The sequence below is a fragment of the Peromyscus leucopus genome, chromosome 1 (genome assembly GCF_004664715.2).
Source record: "Peromyscus leucopus breed LL Stock chromosome 1, UCI_PerLeu_2.1, whole genome shotgun sequence".
In the NCBI taxonomy this organism is placed as follows: Eukaryota; Metazoa; Chordata; class Mammalia; order Rodentia; family Cricetidae; genus Peromyscus; species Peromyscus leucopus.
In genome coordinates, this window is record NC_051063.1 from 73,391,093 (window position 1) to 73,412,903 (window position 21,811).

At 46.7% G+C, this 21,811-nt stretch overlaps 2 protein-coding genes across 2 annotated transcripts in view; both read right to left on the reverse strand.

The window, feature by feature from the left end:
- Positions 1–19,776, reverse strand: part of LOC114695348 (deleted in malignant brain tumors 1 protein-like) — a 113,725-nt gene extending 93,949 nt beyond the window's left edge. The window contains exons 1-3 of the mRNA XM_037209865.1: positions 19,690–19,776; positions 11,314–11,409; positions 2,403–2,435 (exon numbers count right to left, since the gene is read on the reverse strand). Of these exons, the coding sequence (XP_037065760.1) occupies positions 2,403–2,435; positions 11,314–11,409; positions 19,690–19,753 (193 nt within the window). The 5' untranslated portion in view covers positions 19,754–19,776. The remainder of the gene's footprint in view (positions 1–2,402; positions 2,436–11,313; positions 11,410–19,689) is intronic.
- LOC119088812 (putative DMBT1-like protein) lies at positions 9,546–10,484 on the reverse strand. The gene has a single exon (XM_037209851.1). It carries the CDS (start codon positions 10,038–10,040, stop codon positions 9,594–9,596), a length of 447 nt encoding a protein of 148 aa, XP_037065746.1. The 5' UTR covers positions 10,041–10,484; the 3' UTR covers positions 9,546–9,593.
- Positions 19,777–21,811: the final 2,035 nt, after the last annotated feature.

A 21,811-nucleotide genomic window follows, 5' to 3' on the forward strand; every position in this document is an offset into this window, starting at 1 on the left:
CAAAGTATGGTTTCTGTTTAATGCATATTGCTTTCTTACCATCATGAAGTCAAGAAGTCATGTCAAGGCAAAGTAAGTATTCATACACACACACACACACACACACACACACACACACTGCTACAGATCTCAAATGGTTGATAGTAAAACACATATATGTGATAGACACATGTGATATATATATATATATATATATATATATATATATATATATATATATATCAGAAAATCAGAAAGATAAGGGTAATGACCACATGGGCAGTAGGGAAATAAATGGAAAAACTACAAAACAACCAACTGACCCTTAGCTAGTTACTAATTACTAGGAATTGATTATTTTTAAACCCTGAGCCTTCTGGGACTGGAAGGGTGAATTGGATGGAAATCCTGCATAATGGACCACTCTGTGCTCGGTAAGTGGTGTTTGCTGAGAAGTCGCTGTCTTTGTTCATTGGTCAATGACTTCATTAGGATGCTATGCATGTGCTGGTCTTTCATCTCACAAGTGTCTGTTTAGAAGCTGTGACTAACCAGGACTGCTCTTGGCTCTTAGATGAAGATAAGGCAGCCCTCTCTCACTAACTTGCCACCCTGGGGAGGGAGGGAAGGAGACAGAGGATGGGCAAGGGAGTAAAGCAAAACTACAAAGTCTCAGATTGGACAAAACAGATGGATCACATAGAATGCAACTGAGAGGGAGCCCATTTTCACTGTGTATTCCAAGGAATTCTCTCTGTGGGAGGGGTATTTTGTCTGAGACCCATGATAAGGAGAGTTTGGGACTGAAGGAAGAGCTAGGACAGGACCTAGCTTGGGATGACTTTGTCTATTTCAAGGGCTGGACAAAGGGTCCGAGGTGGATCTGATGCAAGATGAGGTGTTTTCCTCAGTGGTCAGAGACATGGGAGCCTTTGAGTGGTGCATGCCTTAATCTAATCCCAGCACCTGGAGGATGGTGAGCACAGCTTTGGCTCTGAGTTGCAGGCCAGCCTGACTGTGTACATAGTTTACATAGTTAGATGCACTGTGGGGGACGGGGCACCAATGAAGCACCCTTTAGGAGGTTTTGAGCACAGAGGCATGATCCAGTTCACAATTATGGTGGGAAGGCAGCAGAGGTAGGTGGAAGAAAGATGACAAGACTCTGGAAGGTGGCGTTCTTGGGGCTGGGGGGATACTAAAGAGTTTAGCATATATTTTGAAAGTAGAGACATATTTCTGGTGTTATGGTTATGTAGAGTGAAGAAGGAGAAACAAGGAGTGTCTCCACTTTCTCCTGCTTAGATACACTCACTGAGCAGGAAGAATGAGGCTGCCTGTAGCATCAGGTGCCCACCCAAGCCAAACCGGGCATGACACCATCCAACCAGCTAGCACGATTCCCTTGGATGGCTGGTGACAGGGATCGGGGCAACTTGATTCATTTTCTAATTCTGTTTTATCATCCATAAAATGGAAATGTAAAAAGGACCTGACTCATAGGTTTCTTAAGAATATTAAATAAGTCATGTATAGAAAGTGTTTAGAATTAAATCATTTAATACTGAAGTCAGGAACCTATGGCTCCATCCTATCTCATAGCTAGCAGCCACCATCCCCTACCCTCGCTATGTGTGTGTGGGGGGGAGGGGGATTAATATTGATATCAGTGTCTTCATCCATCATCCACCATTTTTTTTTTTTGAGACAGGGTCTCTCACTGAACCTGGAGCTCATCAATTCGGCTAGGCTGACTCTGGCCAATAAGCTCCAGAGATCTGCCTATCTCTATCCCCTCGGCACTGGAGTTCCAGGTACACACCACCAAGCCCAGCTTTTATGTGGGCGCTAGGTCTTCATGCTTGTGCAGGAGAAGTTTTTACCAACTGAACTGTCACCCAGCTCCAGAACCTGATTTTGCAAGAGAAATTTTATGTGGAAACAGACAGACCCATGATTTTATGACTGCCTGTGGCTGGTTTCATGTTGTCTCCAGCTGATTAGTAAATATTATGACACCATTTGCCTGTGAAACTTAAATGTGCCAAAAGGGCTCTGGCCTTTGAATTAAGGTTCAAGTAGTGACTCTGTGGGGGAAGTTTCCACCCAGAACTGTCACACACTTCAGAGTGGTGTTGGTACTTGTCACCATTCCAAGTCTGTGACCTCTAACTGAGACATCATACTGTGAGGTAGGTGTTTTGTCTCCTTTTCCAGAAGGACATAAATGGCCTGTTATGATCATTGACACTAATGGAGTGGCGGAAATGGAACCTAACCCTTCTGCTGCCAAACTCCTGAGAGAGGGGTGACTAAGAATGGAATATACAACACATTCTCTCCAAATTTGTCTCAGTAAGTGTTAAGAAGTCAGCATCAAATGAGGATGATGAGAAGAGCTTCAGCATGAAAAGAACTCCTACCTTGGGGCCTCGCCACTGGCTCCTGGCCATTCCCTGTAGGGAGAGGGGTTGAGAATTAAGTGACTGTTGGAACAAAAAAAGAGCTAATGGTAGTTAGGTCAGATTCTGTGCCCAGATATTTGCTTCACACAGTTCAGAAGACCATTTACTAGCCGGTACTCTGAGCAAGTCAGAGGACTTCCCTTTCCTTCTTAATGAGAGGGGGAATGACTTCTGCTTTGACAGCAATTCCCTTAGGGAAAATGAAAATGGTAATATTGCAGAATAACTCAAACTTGAATAATTGAAACAAAAATGAAGCTAATTATTTAGAAGGATTAAAGTGAGCCAAATGCATTTTCTACTCAACATCTGGAATATCTTAAAGTTTATTTTTAAATTTTGTTTATTTTAAAAAATATTTGTTTATTTTTATTGTATGTGTATGAGTGATTAGCCTGCCTGTATGTCTGTGCACTGAATGAATGCCTGGTGCCCACAAAAGGTAAGAAGAGGGTGCAGGATCCTCTGGAATTAGATGGTTGTAAGCTGTCATGTGGGTGCTGGGAACTGAACCCAAGTCCTCTGCAAAGGCAGCAAGTGCTCTCAACAACCAAGCTATCTTTCCAGTTCTTTTTATTTATTTATCTATCTATCTGTCTGTGTGTGCGTGCGTGCTTGTGTGCATGCATACGTGCGTGCGTATGTGTGTGTAAACCCTGGGAGGCCAGAAGAGAACACTGGATTCCCTGGAGATGGAGTTACAAATGATGGCTGCTATGCTAGGGACTGAACTTGGGTCTTCTGAAAGAGCAACAGGCACTCTTAACCACTGAGCCATCTTTCCAGTCCCTCTTTCCAACTCTTATATTTTGTTTTTAATTGTGTGTGTGTGTGTGTGTGTGTGTGTGTGTGTGTGTGTGTGTGTATTAGTATATGCATGTGGGTGCAGTGCCCATGAAGGCCAGAAGAGGCCATTAGATTCCCTGGACCTGGACTTTGTGAGCCTCCCAACATGGGTTCTGGGAGCTGAACTTGGATCTCTGTAAGAGCAGTACATGTTCTTAACTGCTGAGCCACCTTTCCAGCCCTGGGTAATACCTCAATAGCTCAGAAATACAGACATTGTGACCACTGGAATAGACCAATGGATGGCCACTTCCACCTAATCCTTTAACATTAAACTAGTGTTCCCTCCCATTTAGTATACAAATGTATCTTGGCATTGATAATGTGCTAAAAAGTAGTTCTGTGATTGGTGGAAATCTAGAGTTATGTTTGTATGCCTAGACCAGTGCTTCTAACTTAGGGGCAATTTGCTTTACAAAGGGACATATTAGAAGACATTTTGGCTATTACAACAGCATTGAGGGTACTACAGTTGTTCATAAATAGAGACCAGGTATGCTGTAAAATAGCTCTAAATCACAGGGTAGCCCTCTGCCCACCACCAAGACTGACCCTAAATGTCCACAATACTGGGAGAAGAAGCCCAGTGCCACACTGATCTCAATACTCTCCACTTCCTCAAAGATTTGTGATTACCAATACTTGCCATGAACTCAAAATTAACAGGACAAAACAAACTAAAGCGATTCTAGGTCATAATTCTCTTTGTGTATGTATGTGTATAGGTGAACATGTGTTAGGGGCAGAGGTCAGCCTCTGTCCACCTTGTTTTCTAGGCAGGGTCTGGTCAGTGGGCGCATGCCATTGCTCCTGACTTTTTTTTACATGGGATCTTGGGATCAACTCAGGTCCACATGCCTACCTGGCAATCTCTTTACCAGTTGAGCTATCTCACCAGCTCTATTTATTTATTTATTTATTTATTTATTTATTTATTTATTTATTTTGAGATCTCCCCTGTGTGAATCAAGCTAGCTGGAAACACACTATGTAACGTGGCTGACCTTGAACCCTGAACTTTCATCGTTCCCCCTCCCTTAGCTGCCACAGTGCTATGCACCGCCACCGGCCTTGATTTGCACTGTGAGTATTAATGGGAAAATTTTATCTTCATTCATCACAATGCCCCTGAATGAGTCCCCTCACTAGTGGGTCTGGTTGTCTCCTTATGAGATGTCTTGGAATCCTTACAATGGAACTGCTCGTGTCTGCCACCATGTAAATTTCTGTGTAAAACCCATTTCAACATCTAGTGTCTAAAATACCTGAGCTCAAGTACTGAGCACTTAAATTGTCCACGTCTCTTTATGTCTGGTCTACCCTAGCAGCAGGGTCTATTTGTGATCACAGATGTGGATACAAAGCTCCCAAAGGGATTGGTGTAGGTGGAATCTTGATCAGAAGATGTGCACTGTCAGAGGGAGAGGTGACTCTTACCTTCACAGATGACACTGGCATCTTCTCCAGGACCACAGTTATGCAAGTGCCAGCCAGCATGAGGACACTGTCCCAAAAAACTCTCTGTCCCAGTACAGCCCATCTCATCCAGCAGAAACTCGCCTGGGCCCTCACCAAACTGTGCCTGGACTGGGGCTTCAAGGGCACGCCCACAGTTCAGCTGTCGGCACACCACGTCGGCTTCATGCAGGTCCCATTGGTCATCGCAAACCCTGCCCCAATGGCCATGGTAGAAAACTTCTACTCGCCCGGAGCATCTTCCTGACCCATTCGTGAGCTGCAACTGTGGCCAGTCTTGAAGGTACAAAAGGACGGCTGGAAGCGAGCTACTCCACTTGGATCGACTTGCCTAGCTACACACCAAACACTTATACAACAACATGTCGGAGCAGGCAGCACAGGGGATCCTATCATCAGCAGGATGGGCCTGAGCCTTCTTGTCACCAAGGTCAGAATCTAGCAGCAAAGGTGAATTCTGCCCCCTCCCAACTGAGTTGGGATTCACAGGAAGAGCTGTGAGAAGTAGTATCTGGCACATTTAATCCTTCAGGTAGGTCCTGGTGGTGATAACTACCACTTTTCTAAAGTGAATCGTTTTAATAAAGAATTAAACGGAGATCTGTAAGCGTGCCAAGTGCCAGGAAGTAAAGGTGGTGATGGTGGTGTTCATAATGGTTTGAGAGTGGGTAATGGATGTAGGGTAGGGGTGTCTTTTCTAAGTGACAATGGACTCAAGGATTGGAGAGGCGTAGGAAGGAGTTACTTGGACCAAGAACCCCTAGGAAGAAGGTAGAGCTTTCCTCAGCACAGTAAGAAAAACAAAACAATCTAAACAAAGTTCATAGAGTGTTATGAATGGGGTAAGTGCACAGGGATTCTCTGGTGACATCGTTCTATTCACTAAGATTTGTATGGCTAAAGATCTACCCACTGGTTAGAAATACCCGCCAAATCACATCACACAAGGAACTAGGAAATCTTGACTCACCACCAGGAAACGGTGTTAAGATTTCAGCATCTAAGAGCAAAGATAAATAAACAGGAGTCATTACCATGAAAAAGAGCCCACCCAAGTGCACTGTATGTGTGGCAGCTTACGGAGTAGACATTAACTGGCACCATGACTGCATGTGGGAAGCGGGGGTGGTGTTCAGTAAGACCTGGTCAGTGAAAACATGATGAGTTCAGGCAGCTCAGAGTCATTCACAAACGGGATTATGTGCACAAATACATTAACTTCCAGAGAGCAGCAGAGTTCAAGGCTTACTAAAGAGCACTGCTGTGGTAATCCCAAAGGAGGTAAGCCAAGGCTTCCCCTTTCCTCCATTAACATGTGATGGAGGAACCAAGGGTACACATTGTCCTGGGGCTCCACTCTCTGTCTTCATATGTCTGAAGTTAGGATTCCTTACCCGATCTGAGTTCAGTTGCACCTTTGAATTATAATTTGCCAACCCAGATCCTTGTCTCCTCCAGAATTCTCTGAAATACGTTTGGGCAACAGGAACAAAGTAGTTTGGGGATGAAATACTACCCGCGTGGTTGAAGCCAAGGAATTGACCTTTTCATTTTCCTTTCTTTTGTTGGGTCCTTGTGATTAAGCCTGTGTTTGTCATCTGCCCCCCTCCCTGCCCCACCCCTGCCCCCCACCTGGGTTACAGTAGCAAATGAGATCAGATGACCAGGGGAGCTGGTGGGCACTCTACTAAAGACGTGCTAAGGTCTTGCTCTTACCAATATCTCTTGAAGTTTCATTTTCTGTGGGAATGTTTTCAGATTCTATGAGGAAGAAAAGAAGGTAGAACACAAGGTGAGTCTGTGGGAGAGGATAAAATCTGCCATGTCCTGCCTCGCTGAGTGGCTTGATGCTGCCCTGGTACCCTGTCCCCAGCAGATTTGGTCACACAGGGCTAGTTCAGAAAGGGCAATGCTATCTAGGAAGGAGGGTTCATTTGCCTTTGATGGGTGTTGGTGGGAATGTCAGGGGGAACTGTGAGCAGGGTTTGCCCAGGTCTTTCAGTGAGGGTTGGTTTTGGCTTGGGATTGGAGCTGCATGACGACAGGCTAAATGAGCACGTTTTCTTAAAGGATTTATGCTACCAGATCTTGAGTATTTCAAACGCTGTTTCATATTAAAATAAATGCAACTTTGGTATTATTTATACTTTGAAAGCGAATGGGATTCCAGAGTCTCTGCGGAGGTCAGGCAACCCCGGGGTTGTGCTGTTAAAGAAGGTGACTGATTCTCTCATGGGCGTTTGTTCTCTCACTGACAAGTCAACTACTCATTTTCCCAGCCAGCATCCTCTGTCTTTCTGCCTGTATCAGGAAAGGTGGGCACTTAAGGAGTTGGAATAGGGAATCTGAGGATGAAGGCTTTGCTTTAAATAAACCAGGACAGGTTAGCTGGCAGAGGCAGAGGAAGGGGCTGGGGGGGTGGGTTGTGAGCAGGGTGTCTCCCTGTACCTGGGGATCTTGTTAATAGTGTGTGTATATTCCTAGGTCCTCATCCTAAGCAGATGAGGACCTAGTTATGGATGAGACTACTAGCAGAATAACACGGACAACTGTGGATGCTCACACATTTTGCTAAGGTTCGGGACAGCTTTTCCAAAGCGTAGGCATATTTGGTGGGGAAATGGGGCATTGATAATGGCTGCCTCAGGCCCAAATGTGTGCTGGGTGACCTTGGTCAAGAAGGCATTCTTCTTAACCTTAACTTAATTTTGTCCTTTAATTTGGGTTTCTCTATTTTCAAAACAAGAACAATAAAACAACCCCACCTGAGTGATAAGGATGGGGTGGGAGATGGATGCAAAGTACTTACAGAACTGGCAAGTGCCACATGAGCAGACAGGATTTATGCTTTGAGGCAGTCTCTTAGGCAAAACCAGTCAGAGATTTGTTTCTAGGATATTAGGCATGCTGTGATTCAAATTCTAATTCAACATATCCACCAAAATAGCAAATTTACAAAAAAATCACAGGACAAATTTAATCAACTTCAATTGACAGAAAAGAAAAGCAAATGGGGCTGGAGAGGTGGCTCAGAGGTTAAGAGCACTGGCTGCTCCTCCAGAGGACCTGAGTTCAATTTCTAACCAGATAGTGGCTCACAGCCATCTATAATGAGATCTGGTGCCCTCTTCTGGCAAGCAGGCATACATGCAGGCAATATACTGTATACATAATAAATAAATAAATCTTTTTTTAAAAGGACAAGGAAAGAAAGGAAGGAAGGAAGGAAGGAAGGAAGGAAGGAAGGAAGGAAGGAAGGAAGGAAGGAAGGAAGGAAGGAAGGAAGGAAGGAAGGAAGGAGGAAAGAAAGGAGAGAAAAGAAAAGAAAAGAAAAGAAAAGAAAATCAGATAAAATTATTAGAAAGTGCTGGGCCCAGTCTGACACTTGGATAAGGAGTTGTAGACAATTTCCTATCACTATAAAAATAACTATTAAACAAAAAAATAACTATTAATCAACTATCAATGCACTATTAATTTATAAATAGTCACTGATGTCAATATCTCCACCTGCACATGCTTGATGCTAAAGCTACATCCTGTGCTACTGTCATCTGGTTCTGGAACAGGTTTTACAATAGAGAGCCATCCTGTGTGCTGTTGTATGAGGTTTAACAGTGTCCCTGGATGTTACCACGGACACCAGGAGCATCCCCAAGTGGGGCAATCAAAATGTCCAAATGCTTCCTCGGGCACAAAATCAACTCCAGCTGAGCACAACCACAGAAAGATGTACTTGAGAAGGGCTCTTAAATCCCCCAAAGCAAGGTCTATACTTGGCTAACTAGACTGCTCTCAGCCCCTCCCTCTCAGGGTACCTGGTCCAAGAATGTGCAACCTCAGAAAGCAGCCCAGTCTGCCTTCTGCCCACCAGGGCTGCTCAGAGGACCCACATGAGGCCAGTGTGAGTTCTGCCCCACGGTGGCCGGGCTGAGGACTCAAGGAAATGCCTTCAGAAGCGGGTGGTCCATGTTAACCTTAAAGTAGGTCTCAGAGTAAGGATAATCAGAGGAACTTCCTCCAACAGGCTGAGTGCTTGTCTCTTGGCCAGTGAATGAAGCCTTAGTTCTTGCCTTCTAGAAGGCTGAACCTTGACATATGAGCAGAGGAGACTCGGAAAGGAGTCTCTGGTTCACCAGTTAGCAGCTGGTGAAGGGGGGGGGGAGCTTTCTTCTCTCTCCCACCCAACTCTACACCTTGCTTTATCATCTACAGCTGGTTCCCCAAGGCCAGAACTACTCTGTCTCTGGGAACTTGATTGCCCCAAAAGCAGAATTTTAGAGACCATGTTATTGGCAGCGCGGCTCTCAGGATATAGGTAATGAGTCACAGTGATTACCGTCACAACGATTGCTTTCATTTAATTAGAAAAAAAGCAAAAAGATATGCAATGCCACACCAAGCATAGAGAGGTGAGTGTGGGGAGAGAACCCGCAGGTGACCCAGGGATGCCTCCCTGCAGTCCTGCAGGGCCCATAATTAGAAGGGGCCCACCCTTTGGAGCTCTGCTGTCTCTGTCTAGAAATTTCTCATAGCTCTCACACTAGGACCCACAAATCACATAACCTTGCAGGTGGCCTGAGTGTTTTCATTTCCAGTCTGTCACTCTAGCGCTGATGTTGGCCACCTAAGCGGATGCAGGAGGACTGGGATAGAATAAGAGGTCCACATTCCGCTGCCCCCCAAACCCCACGAAGGAGAGGCTCCGTCATTCTAGAAGGTGCCTGGGACCGTGAGCAGACAAGGCTTTTGATCCCGCAAGGCAACATGCTACAAAAGTTTCCTTTGGGTCAGGGAGGAAGGAGAATGATTGGATAAAGCAGAAAATCAACTCTTGGGAAAGATGGGAAGTGATTTACCGGAGCAGACGACACCAATGTCTTCCTCGTGCCCACAGTTGTGGATGAACCAGCCAGCGTGCGAGCACTGCCCCAGGGAGACCTCGGTCCCAGAACACTGCACATCATCCAGAAGAATGGGGCCGGAGCCCTGGCCAAAGTAGGCCTGTCCCAGGGTGGACACGGCGTCCCCACAGCCCAGCTGCTGGCACACGACCTGCGCTTCCTTCTCGTCCCACAGATCGTCACACACTGTGCCCCACACGCCTTCAAAATACACCTCCACTCGGCCAGAACACCTGTTAGAACCTTCCACGAGCTGCACAGGAAGCCAGTCTTGGGGAGAAAGGCAGTCCCCACCCCCACCTGAGTGTTGGCGAGTAGAGTGGACTCCCCCTCCCACTTCCCGGGAGTACCACCTTTGTTCCCAGCACATGATTAAACCCTTTACACGGACATCTTTCTAAGGTTCCCAGATACCATGTAGGGTACTATTGTACCCATTGTACCAGGGAAGGAAAGATCACAGTGGCGGCAGCCTCCTGGGGACAGAGCATTAACTAATGGGGACCAAAATGAGACTCCCTAGATCTCCTTAGATCTTCATTTGGGATAGAATTACCTATAAAGAGGTTTGGGTCCTGTTGTGATGGGAAGCCACAAGACTTGGCTTTGTTCTTTTCAGTCCACTTTTTGGACTACCTTTTTCATTCTGTGCCCCAGCCACCACCTACTCCAGCAAGAAAATCTTCATCTCAGAAGATAGAAACTGTCCAACTCTGGCCGCTTGATATTTCAGTCTAAGAATTTGGATTCTTGGGTCATCACTGTGCCCTGCAGTGTTGGGTCAGAGGTGTTGGGCAAAGGCAAAGCTTGGAGAGTGCATTCTGCTGCCCAGAGACAGGGCAGGGCTGCCCTCCACTGCCACGTGGCACTCACATTTTGACCTGCCCAGCACTTTGCTGGGCAGCGGCCTACTGGCTGTCCCACGTTCTCAGGGGCAGCAAGCTTTGCTAAGACGGCGGATAGGAAACCAGCAAGGGCAGGACTTGACTTGGTCAGTCACTAACTATTCCATCCGTCTATGGGGGCCACCTAGATTCTCTTTTCCTCATCTGCAAAAGAAAACGGTGCCTTAAAGGGTGGTCCTGAGGCAAATACAGGCGTAGTGCCTGGCACAGAGGGAGTACTTAGGAGCCATTTTTGTTATCTCCATTTTATGAACCAATAATTAGGTAGATGAGGACTGTTCTGCATTCCCCAAACTGCTGATGGAGAGCTGTGACAGGGGAGGGGCAGAATGCTCTCCTGCTCTCTCTCTCCTCTTCCCAGTCACCACAGAGCAGGACTTCAAAGTGTGGCCCTCAGACAGGCCCTGTTCCCATCTCTGAGAAAGCTTGCTAGATATGAAGGTTCTGGGGTACACCCTGTCTGAGGGTAAGGCCAAAGACTTTGCATGTTCAACAAGTTCTTAGCAAGTTCTTGAGTGATTCCCATGTACTTCAACATTTAAGAACACTCTTCGTCACTAATGCATAAGAACCATGAAGGCAGAGAAGGCTCTGGCAGCCTCTGTTGTATTAGGCACAAAAACCACGAGGGTATTTTTATGTCTGAGGATGAGTGACTCATCCCACTGAGTGTGGACTGTCCATCCCCAGGGACTTTGGTGTCCTTCCACCTCAAGGCATTGTCTGGCTGGGACTCACCTTCTTGCTGTTCCACAGACATGTCTTGAATGGTTCTCTTAGGCCTTTCCTTCCCCAACTTTGCTCCAGATCCTCTGATGTCCCTCCTGTAGCAAGCTGAGATGTAGCCGCCATGTTAGAGCCCAACAGGGACCCTGAACACAGCCAGCCCAGGCCCCGTGGAAGCCTCCTGGGACTTGATCCAAACCCACCACTCCCCAGGCACAGCAGAGCCTGGGAATCTGAAATTTGCAGTCACCCAGAACAGGGTGCCACCAGGGAAGGACCAGGTGCTCTGGAATCCATTTCCTTATGTGTAGATGGTCTTAAAAGTCCCTTTTCCTGTCAGTCCTGCGTCAATTTCAGCTGGCCAGCTGTCAGTCAGTAGACGTCATTATACTTCTGCAGCTGTCTGTAGTTAATGTCAGATTTTGTTAAGGAAGTGACAGTTTACATATAAATTCTACTGTGCTCTTAGTTGGTTTGCTGTTTCTAACACTTCTTGGACTGGCTTTTTCCAATTTTTCCTTTTTAAAAAATTTTCTATTCTTATTTTCTTCATAATTTTACATTGTTTTTTAATTTCTCTCTCTCTCTCTCTCTCTCTCTCTCTCTCTCTCTCTCTCTCTCTCTCTCTCGGATGAGGTCACTCTATGTAGCCATGGCTGGCCTTATGCAGACCAGACTACCTTGAATTCACAAAATCTGCCTGCCTCTGCCTCCCAAGCACTGGGCTTAAAGGCGTGGCCCTGGTTTTTGTCTTTTAAAGGTAGACTTGGCTAATAAGAAGGTATTTGGCTTCTACTCAGAATAAATATAGCAGGGTTGTTGTTGTTTTTAAACTGATTCCTGACTCTTCCTGTCCAGGAGCAACAGGAGCAATAACTTTTCTCTAACATCATTAATTACAAGCCAGGACTGTCTCCACAGCAGTCCCCCTGGTGAGTCTACCTGTCATTCAGCCCATACGTCTGCTTTAGCCATTGGGAGGAGGTGGCTCCCTGCTCAGTAGACCACAAAGAATCCAGGCCTACGGTACTGTTGGGTCAGGGTAATTTTACAACTGCCTAATTAATGGCCAGGTGTCCGTGGAGCGAGCCTGCTGTGCTTTGGCATTGGATCATGGCCTGGCACAGATCAAAGGTGACCCAGTCCTCTGTCCTCGTCACAGATGAACAGCCACGTGAGGCAGTATACAGCCCCACTGAGCCGAGGTAGGAGTTAGGCTGCCAGAGACTACAGGGCTCTCTAAGGTACTGCTGGCCTTTCTTCAGTGTTCACGGTGCGCCCCTTTGTGTCTAAGCACTGCCCATCCCTGTTCTGAGCTGACATGGAGAGACCCTGCCATCATTTGCACGCCTGTGTAACAGATGAGAAAGTAAGGACACAGAGAAGCGTGTGCAGAGTGTGCCCACGGTTGGTTCTGGAGGACATTCAGCCTCTGAAGTGTCTGGCCTCCCCAATGTCCTCTTCCTCTTGTCCACACTCTATGGCTTGGCTTTGGCTCTGACTCTCCTCCTCCCAGACCTCACATGCCACTACATAAGTCAGGTCTTCCACTTTCCATTTACCCAGTCTTCCTCATCCCCTTGAGACAGTCTGGAACAGCCTCTAACTCTCCATCCTCCTGCCTCAGCCTCGTAAGTGCTGAGATTGGTACCATACCTGGCACCAATTACTTTTCATTAATAATATTACATCTTGGTGTATATTTTAGGCCTTTACTCTCTTTTGAAACAAGATCTCACTGTGGAGCCATGGTTGACCTGGAACACTCTAGGTAGACAAGACAGGCCTCAAACTCATAAGGATCTGCCTTCCTCTGCCTCCTAGCTGCTGGAATTAAAAGAGTGTGCCACCAAACCTAGATTCAACATTTTGAAAGTTAAGTCCAGCAAAGTGACCTGGATAGTAGGTGGTCACAGGAGGGTTGGGGAGAGAGAGAGAGAGAGAGAGAGAGAGAGAGAGAGAGAGAGAGAGAGAAAGGAAAAGAGATGAGGGAGGTAAAGAGGGAGATAAGTAGGTAGGGAAGGAGGGAGGAAGAGATATGGAGGGAAGGAAGGACAGAGGGATGAAGACTGGGAGGAAGGAAGGAAAGTAGGAAGGAAGGGAGATAGATAAGAGGGAGGGAGAGGGAGGGATGGAGGGAGGGAAGGAGGGAGGGAGAGAGGGATAGAGGAGGGAAGGAAGGAAAGAAGGAAGGAAGGATCTCTACTGCTGCTGTATGAACACATGGCCATCAGAGCAAGGAAGGGTGTGTGTGTGTGTGTATGTGTCTCTGTCTGTGTGTCTGTGTGTCTGTGTGTCTATCTATCTGTCTGTGTGAACTGCCATTCTTTCAATCACTTTCCCTAATTTAATTTCTCTTAGTCCATGTCACCTGCCTACTCATAAAAAAAGGCACATTAGCATCATTTTGATGACAGTACTAGGTCCTAATTATCTACTCGATAAAGGTGGAAGTTCTTAGCCTGGGCTTAAAAACCCTCTGTAATTAGACCACGGCTTCCTTCCCAGCCCCCGTCTCATTGGTAGGTTGTTCTTTCCAAAAAAGAAAGCTCATCCAGTCCTCCTCTAGCTCTTCTCTTGAACTATTAAAATTCCCACATACAAACACAGCTTTCCAGCCATCCAGAGCAGGCCGACTCTCAGCTGTTGGCTGTGGTGTAGATTCCAGGGGGCAAACTGATTGAGATAACACAAATTGACCCAAAGGTGCTCTTTGCTATACATGCTACAAACAAGAAAGCCAAGCACCAAGGTCCCTGGGATGCCATCCACACAGACATCGTCTGTTCCCTCAGATAACCAGTGAACCAGTGGCCCAGGGGACATGGAGGAGACACCCGGCAAGCTTTCAAAGAGTTGACTCCCCAAACAAGGCAGTTTCAAATGCAGCTTTTCATGCCTATAAAATGGGCCTTATTTTCCCTTTGCCCATTGCCAAACCTGGGATCCCAGACAAGTTGTTCGTATGAGTGAGAATGGGCAGGAGGACCACTTTGTCCCTAGTAATAGTCAGTCATATTCTTCAAATACATTTCCTGAGGCTGTGAAGTCTGCTGTGCTGGCAATCTAAAGTGTGGTCAGTGGAATATTGAGTAGCGCCGGAGGGTAAGTGGAGGCAGGTTGGGGAGGGGTTTTAGTGTTAAGCCAAAGGTGTTGAAGAAACAGGTTGAACTTCAAGGTGGGAGAGGATAGAGGTGGGAAGGGAGGAACAGATTCCTGGCTGCAGGAGAATGGAAGGAAGAGTGGGAAAGAGCTGCCCCAGGTGCCAGGGAGGGGACTGACTGACGGAGGGGAGGGAGAAGACAGGTTCAGAGCAGCCACAGGGCTGAGTTCTGTGCTTGGAGTGTAGGGCTGGTGCTGGGCAGAGTACACCGGAAAGCTGGAGACCTGGATGGGTATTATGATTAGAGATGATTGGCAAAGGTCAGGAAGCAGATTGAACCACTGGGGGAAGTGATCAGAGGGGCCAGTGTGAGGTGAGGCAGGCCACAGGGCCAAGGAAGAAGTACCTGAGCTCACAGATGCTAACCAACAGCTTCCATCAGCTCTGTAAAGAAAGGCTAGCCATCACATTCCTTTAAAAAGATAATGCCGGGAAGGAGTTGGGTAGACTAGGGTTAGGAGGTGAGGGGAGCAAGGATCTGTGACCATGTGGCCAGAATCTGGCCGTGGGAAAGAGTGACCTCCAGGGGCTCCACAGCAGGGAGGATTAAACCTTCTGTCTGCTTGTTCTTTGAGTCATTGTCTCACCAAACAGCCCAGATTGGCCTTGGATTTACAGTCCCCCCTCAACCTCCTGGATGCTATAACAGGTGGTCACCACTGGGCCCAGCTGCAGTCTCTGTATGGGAGAGGGACTCTATTGCTGGGGTCCGAACCTAGGGCCACACACAGGCCAAGCCTGTACTCTACCACTGAGCTACACCAGCTCTTGATCTTTCATATGGAACACTGACAATCTCCCAGTCTCGGGTAAGACACACCGCAACTCTGCATCCCAGCCCGAAGCTGTCCCCGCGCCTCTTCTACAGAACCCCAGGGCAGCCAGCACTGGGGACAAATGGTGTCTGGCCTGTTTGATTCCCAGTGTTTGGGAAGTATTGGTTGGAGACATGAGTTAAGGAGCCAGGAATTCAGGAAGATTTAAGGAGGAGTGGGCAAGGAGATAACAGGTACCCCAGGAAGGAGGATAAGATTGAGAACAGTGGATGGGACAACAAGGCAAGGTTCCTTTAGGAAGAGGATGTGGAGGAAAGTGTTTGAAGTAAGTTGGTCAATTGTGGTGTTGTGTATGATGAATGTGTATGTGTGAGTGTGTGGATGTGAATGAATGATTATGTGTGAGTATATGTAAAAGAAAGTGAGGGTGTGTGTGTGTGTGTGTGTGTGTGTGTGTGTGTGTGTGTGTGTGTGCGCGCATGCTGGCTACTTATATCAACTTGACACAAGCTAGAATCATCTGAGAGGAGGGAGCCTCAACTGAGAACTTATATCTGTAAGACTGGGCTGTATGCAGACTTGCAGGGCATTTTCTTTATTAGTGATTGATGGGGGAGGGCCCAGTCCATTGTGGGTGAGGCCATCCCTGGGCTGGCGGTCCTGGGTTCTATAAGAAAGCAGGCTGAACAAGCCAGTAAGCAGCACTCCTCCATGGCTTCTGCATCCATTCCTACCTCCAGGTTCCTGCCCTGTTTGAGTTCTTGCCCTGACTTCCTTCAATGATGAACTGTGATTTGGAACTCTAAATGAAATAAATAAACCCTTTCCTCCCCAAGCTGCCTTTGGTCATGGTGTTCATCACAGCAGTAGAACCCCAACTAAGACAGTTTGTGTGAATGTATGTGTGAGTGTTTGGTAAGGGTGAGTATTGATATCCCAGGTCCTCATTGCATTCAGCAGGGTAGGTGACATTTGCTTAGCATTTGACCAGAGCTGCATGGGACAGCAGGTGGGCACCCTTCAGCAGCCTAGCTAGAAGGAGAGTCAGTCGGCCACAGTGGCCTTGTAGAGACTGTTTTCCTATTTAAGTTGGAGAGTGTTGTGAGCTGAAGCTTCCAGAAAAATAAGGACGCTTGTGTTGAAGAGACCACAAGGCTGGCTAGAACTTCGTGACTGTGAACAGTCGGAAGGTTGCAGATCAAGAATCAAAACCATCCTGAGCTATTTGTAATCTCCTAACAGCCATTTATCACCCACCTTCTGCATTGGACCCAGCATGCTTTTTGAATATCAGATAAACTCTGGAATATATTCTTAGCAGACCACTAGCTCCCACCAACTCGAAGGCTACGGATGTCATCAGACAGCGCCTGAGTCCCAAGGCGGGGATTTACCCACTGTGTTAGAACTGGCCTACACTACATCTCCAGCAACAGCCCTCTTAGGTGGCCACCAAGTTGTCCTTTGGACTTTTCATGTGAATTGCCCCAGTAACACCCAAGGCTCCAGAGATCTGCAAGCTCCATAAATCTCTTCTATCGGTACATGACCTTCGGGGAGTTGGACTGTGTCCCTGGGTGGCTGTTCTTGGAAGGTCACACTGGCCCCATTGTCTATTAGGCTCTGGTGCAATCTTTAGGAGCCTATTGCGCCATATCATGTGACTAATCCTTGGTTCTTGGAGGCTCAAGAGCTCCCCCGCCTGAAAGCTGTAAATGACTTACACATGTCAGCGGAGAGATGCAGCAAGGGCACGGGCGGGGACAGGAAGGTTGCAAAGGGTGCAGAGATAAAGGGGGCACCAGGGGCTAGAGGTAAAACCAGCCCCGCTGATAACTGGGACTTGCAAATGGTGTCTACCAGGTCTGCTGAGCTGCTTAAATAGCCTTAGATCTGCAGAAGACGGGTAAAAAAACAAAACAAAACACTCGTAATCCTCTTCATTTTGTTTTGGGAGGGACTCGTGGGCAGAGGGGGCTCAGGGTACAATGGTCTTGCTTTTCCGTTCATGTCCTCAGCGTCTTTAAGCGGGGTCTCCGTGGCGCTAGGAGCTGTGCCGCCGCATGAAGCCACAGAGCAGTGTGATTGCTGAACATGGCAGACAGCTCTAGCGCTTAGTGGGACGCCAGCAAAGTTCAAAGTGGACGGAAGCAAGGCAGAGGAGAGAGCGGAAGGCTGTGGCCGGCTTCCACCGGTGCGGAATCACAGCCGTCACGGAGACAGACTTTTCTTACCGAGACTTGAGTTTCAGTGGGATGGAAGGTGGGACTCAGGGAAAGTTAGGACCAAGACCTGGTCATACCTCAGGAGCACTTCCCAAAAGTAGCCCCCACTGTGGCTAGGGCTAGATCTCACTGGGCACCTTCTGGATTGGGTCAGGAGTCACTTTCACCCGCGCTTAGGGTTGGCATCCCCAGCGCCAACACTATCCCTTTGAATACACTCAACCTCAGCATCGTCTTTGCCACAGTGGAGCTAAAATGACGAAACAGACCTCTGAGTTCTCCCAGCACATTCCCAAAGTTCTTATGTGCCCGGAGACCCCATCGGTTCCCACATACCAATGGCATAGTTCACAGATCCTCAGTGTTTACCATGAACAACATAGCTTGTTATTCATGGAGAAAATAAGGAAAAGTTACTTTTCTGCTATATTTTGAAAGTTAAATCTATTACTTGAAAATCACTACTGAGGGGTTGGGGGGGGTGACTCAGAAGTCAAGAGCATAGACTGCTCTTGTCAAAGACCTGAGTTCAGTTCCCAGCACATGCACTGAGCTGCTCACAACTGCCCACACCTCCAGCTCCAGGGGATCTCACCTCTTGTCTAGCTTCTGTGGGCACGGTACTCAGGTGCACATGCCCACACAGAAAAACACACACTACTAACAGAGAAGAAAGAAAGAAAAGAGCCACTCAAATATTGAAAGGGGAGACTATCCTGATTGCTTGGGGGAACTTAGAGAATGGAGTTGTTATGGCTAAGTGTCACATTCTGCGTCTGAGATTCAACAATTTTATTTCTTCATTTGAGATGTATAATTTGTAACACAGAGCATCTATAACAGCAGTTAGATTGATTGAGCATTTTCTGTGTCTGAGGGACCCTTCCAAAACTTTGACTAACATCATTTTATTAAATCTACCTGAATGCCTCATATATCATATCCTTTTGTAGGAGAGGGCACAGCAGCATGGGGATTCAAAACTTGCTCCAAGTTCTTAGGGCTGGAAAGTGCTCACCAGAGCTTGAATGCTCCAGAACAATGGTTCTCAGCCTTCCTAATGCGGTGACACTTTAATACAGTTCCTCGCATGGTGGTGACCCCAACCATAAAAGTATTTTCATAATCATAATTTTGCTAATGTTATGAATGATAATGTAAATAACTATGTTTTCTGACGGCCTCTATGAAAGGGTCCTTCAACCCCCAGGTTGAGAACTGCTGCTCTAGATCTTTGTGTCTCTAATCTGCACTCCCAGGCTCAAATATTATAGGACATGTAGACTAAAAAGAAGACACAACGCACCCGAGAAATCATTTAAGTCTTCCTTACGCCCTAGTACAACTTATCTGTTTTTCAATAGTGGGAATATTTCATGAACATATGCATACAATTATCTATAATCAAGTTATTTGTTTCTATGAATATTTCCAAATATTCATTTGTTTACTTTCTCATCTATATGCAAGTGAGAAAACTAAACAATAAAAGATTTTAATATTTTTCCCCAAAGCCACTGAACGATGATAAAAATAATCATGATTTTTTTTTTAATATTTCAAGTTAGTTTAGTCTCAAGTTAAAAGTTCCTTAAGCAGACTAGTAGAGAATACACATTTAAAAACCAAGAATATCAAAGGGATCGACCTGGTTTTCATAAAGTACAGATTTTTCAGAAAAGAAATCTTTCTAAGCCAAGTTCTGATAATTTTATGTCATATCCAGTATTTCAAGCCAGGATGTTTTTATGGACATTTTCCAGATCCATCCAACACTAGAAAAGAAATGCCAACTATGGTTCAATATTCTTAGTGAGCGCTATACACCAAGATATGAACACATGAACCAAAGAACACTTCAAAGTCCCTCACTGGCTCATCTTGGCCAATAAATAGCCCTTCTTCTCTGTTTCCCTCCAGAAATCCTATAAACAGAGCCACAGTCTATGAGAACAATAAACTGACTGATGCTTTGTTCACAGAAAACAAATCTCCCATGAAATAGTTGACTCAGCTTCCATAAAACGGATCAAGGTGGTGTGCAGCTCATCTCCGCAACGGCGTCTCACCAGCGGTCGGATTACGTTAAACAGAGCAACCCCTCCCTTGTTTACTTTTAAGCTGGTACATCAGAGGACAGGGGACAGATAGAACCACACTTTCTCTTTCCAGTTTGTCACAAGGCATTAGCTGTGTAAAGAGCCCTGGGGCATTGGCTGGGTACCTGCTTCAGGTAGAATCACGCCGTGGAAGAACAGCAGCCAAAGTAGGCGGGCGTGGCGGCCCATGTTGGGAGGGCTTCCAGCTACTGGCTAGCCTCAAGTTCCAGCCTTATATTCTCTCCAGGCTCCCTGGTGGGAGTGGCCTGGCAGCTTGATGCTCTTCTCCAGCTTAATTGGCAGGCATCCAGAACAGGGCACAGCAACACATTTGCTTTGGCGTCTTGAGTGTTTGCTCTGAGGAGCAAGAGTGATTTGACCTAAAGGTACATTCCTTTAGAACAGCTGGAAGTCAGTGCTAAACAGTGGGCTGGCACCAGGCCTGGCAGATAGAAGCCTCTAGGCCCTCAGGGTAGAGAAGCTAGGCGGAGTCTAGAGCCTCCCTAGGGTATCATTTCCTGTAGCATATGGCTGTCCCCAATGCAAGAGGCCTCTAGAATCCTATTTATCACTCAGGGCCCACAACCTACCTCTCTCCTTTCCTTGAACTTCCCTATTAGTCTTCAGCTACCTACACTTACTCCATCTTCTACTTCCCATAGCACTCATTAAGCGGGTGCATTTAACAACACTCAGTACATTCTGCCTTGGTTATGATTGCTTGCTCTACAGTCTGAATTCCTCCACTGGCCTGTTCTAGTTTGCTTTCTATTACTGTGATAAGCACCATGACCCAAAGCAACTGGGGGTAGACAGAGTTTATTTCATCTTGCAGCTTATGGTCTATCACTGGGAGAAGTCATGGCAGGAACTCAAGCAGGGCAGGAACTTGGAGGCAGGACCTGAAGCACAGGCCATAACAAAACACTGGCTTTGCTTTCTTACAGAACTCAGGACCACCTGCCCGGGGGAGCACCACCCAGAGTGAGCTGGGCCCTCCCACATCAATCATTAATCAAGAAAATGTCCCACAGGTTGGTCTACAGGGCCATCTGATGGATACATTTTTTTTTCAGTTAAGATTCATTCTTCCCAGATGACTGTAGCTTGTTTCAAATTGACAAAAACCAGCCAGCATAGGCCTAGAAGCTTTTTCAAGGCAGGGATTTTCTTCGGACTTTTGTAGTCTTGTTTATGGCATGCATAGCACAATGCCATAAATATCTATTAGATTTCAATTACTGCTTCCTTCATAGGTAATTTTTCTCTACCTGAATAGTAACCTGAATCCTCTGCCCCAAGTATTCTGATTCACATTGCACCCTCTAGATCCTAACTTATATCCCTGCATATGAAACAGAGGTAAAGGTCTAGATTGTTCTGTGGATTTGGGTCGTGCATCATGAAAAGAAAAGGAATAGCAAGAAACCCTTTTCCCAGTCTGAAAACTCCTGTCTTACTTTTAAGGATGACCTACCAGTTGGGTGACTCAAATGTATCAGTCACCATGTCCAGTTAAAATAGCTTCTGAGATCCATGGCCAGGCACCAGGCTGAGCTCCGGGAATCCAATTGATGAGAGAGAGGCGAGATACTGCAGGCGAGGGACGTCGAGATCATGATGGGAGGACATGCAGAGATGACCGGCCACACTAGTGGACTAGGCCCTCTGAGACGGAATATGGTTGTTTGGCTCGAACTGTTTGGGGGGCACCCAGGCAGGGGGATCGGGATCTGTCCCTGGTCTATGGGCAGGCTTCTGGAACCCGGTGCCTGTGGTGTGACACCTTGCACAGCCTTCATGCAGTGGGAAGGGGTTTGAACCTGCCTAGGCTCAGTGTGCTGGGCTCTGCTGACTCCCCATGGGAGACTTCGATTTGGGGGATGTGGGGGTGCAGGGTGGCTTGGAAAAAAGGGCTGGGGGGAGGAGGGAGAGGGGGGATCTGTGAATAGTATGTGGAGTGAGTAGAAATTTTCTTAATAAAGAAAAATGAAAGAAAAAAATAGCTTCTGAACCTCCACTGTGCATGCTTTGCTAAAAAATGGCCAACTCCACACCTGGTTAGGATGGTCAAAATAGGATCATGTGCAAGAAGGAGAGAGTCTGGGACTTGGCTTTTAAAGGTTGGGTCTCAGGGCTTAGGATTTAGCTCAGTGGCAGAGTGCTTGCCTAGTGTGCAGGAAGCCCTGGGTTCTATCTCCAGCACTGTCAAATAGATACATAAATGCTTTTCAAAAAGCCTTCGAT

What these genes read in the sequence shown, in the direction of transcription:
- LOC119088812 (XM_037209851.1), bottom strand. Translation starts at nt 10,040, where the DNA reads ATGTGCTGGGAACAAAGGTGGTACTCCCGGGAAGTGGGAGGGGGAGTC.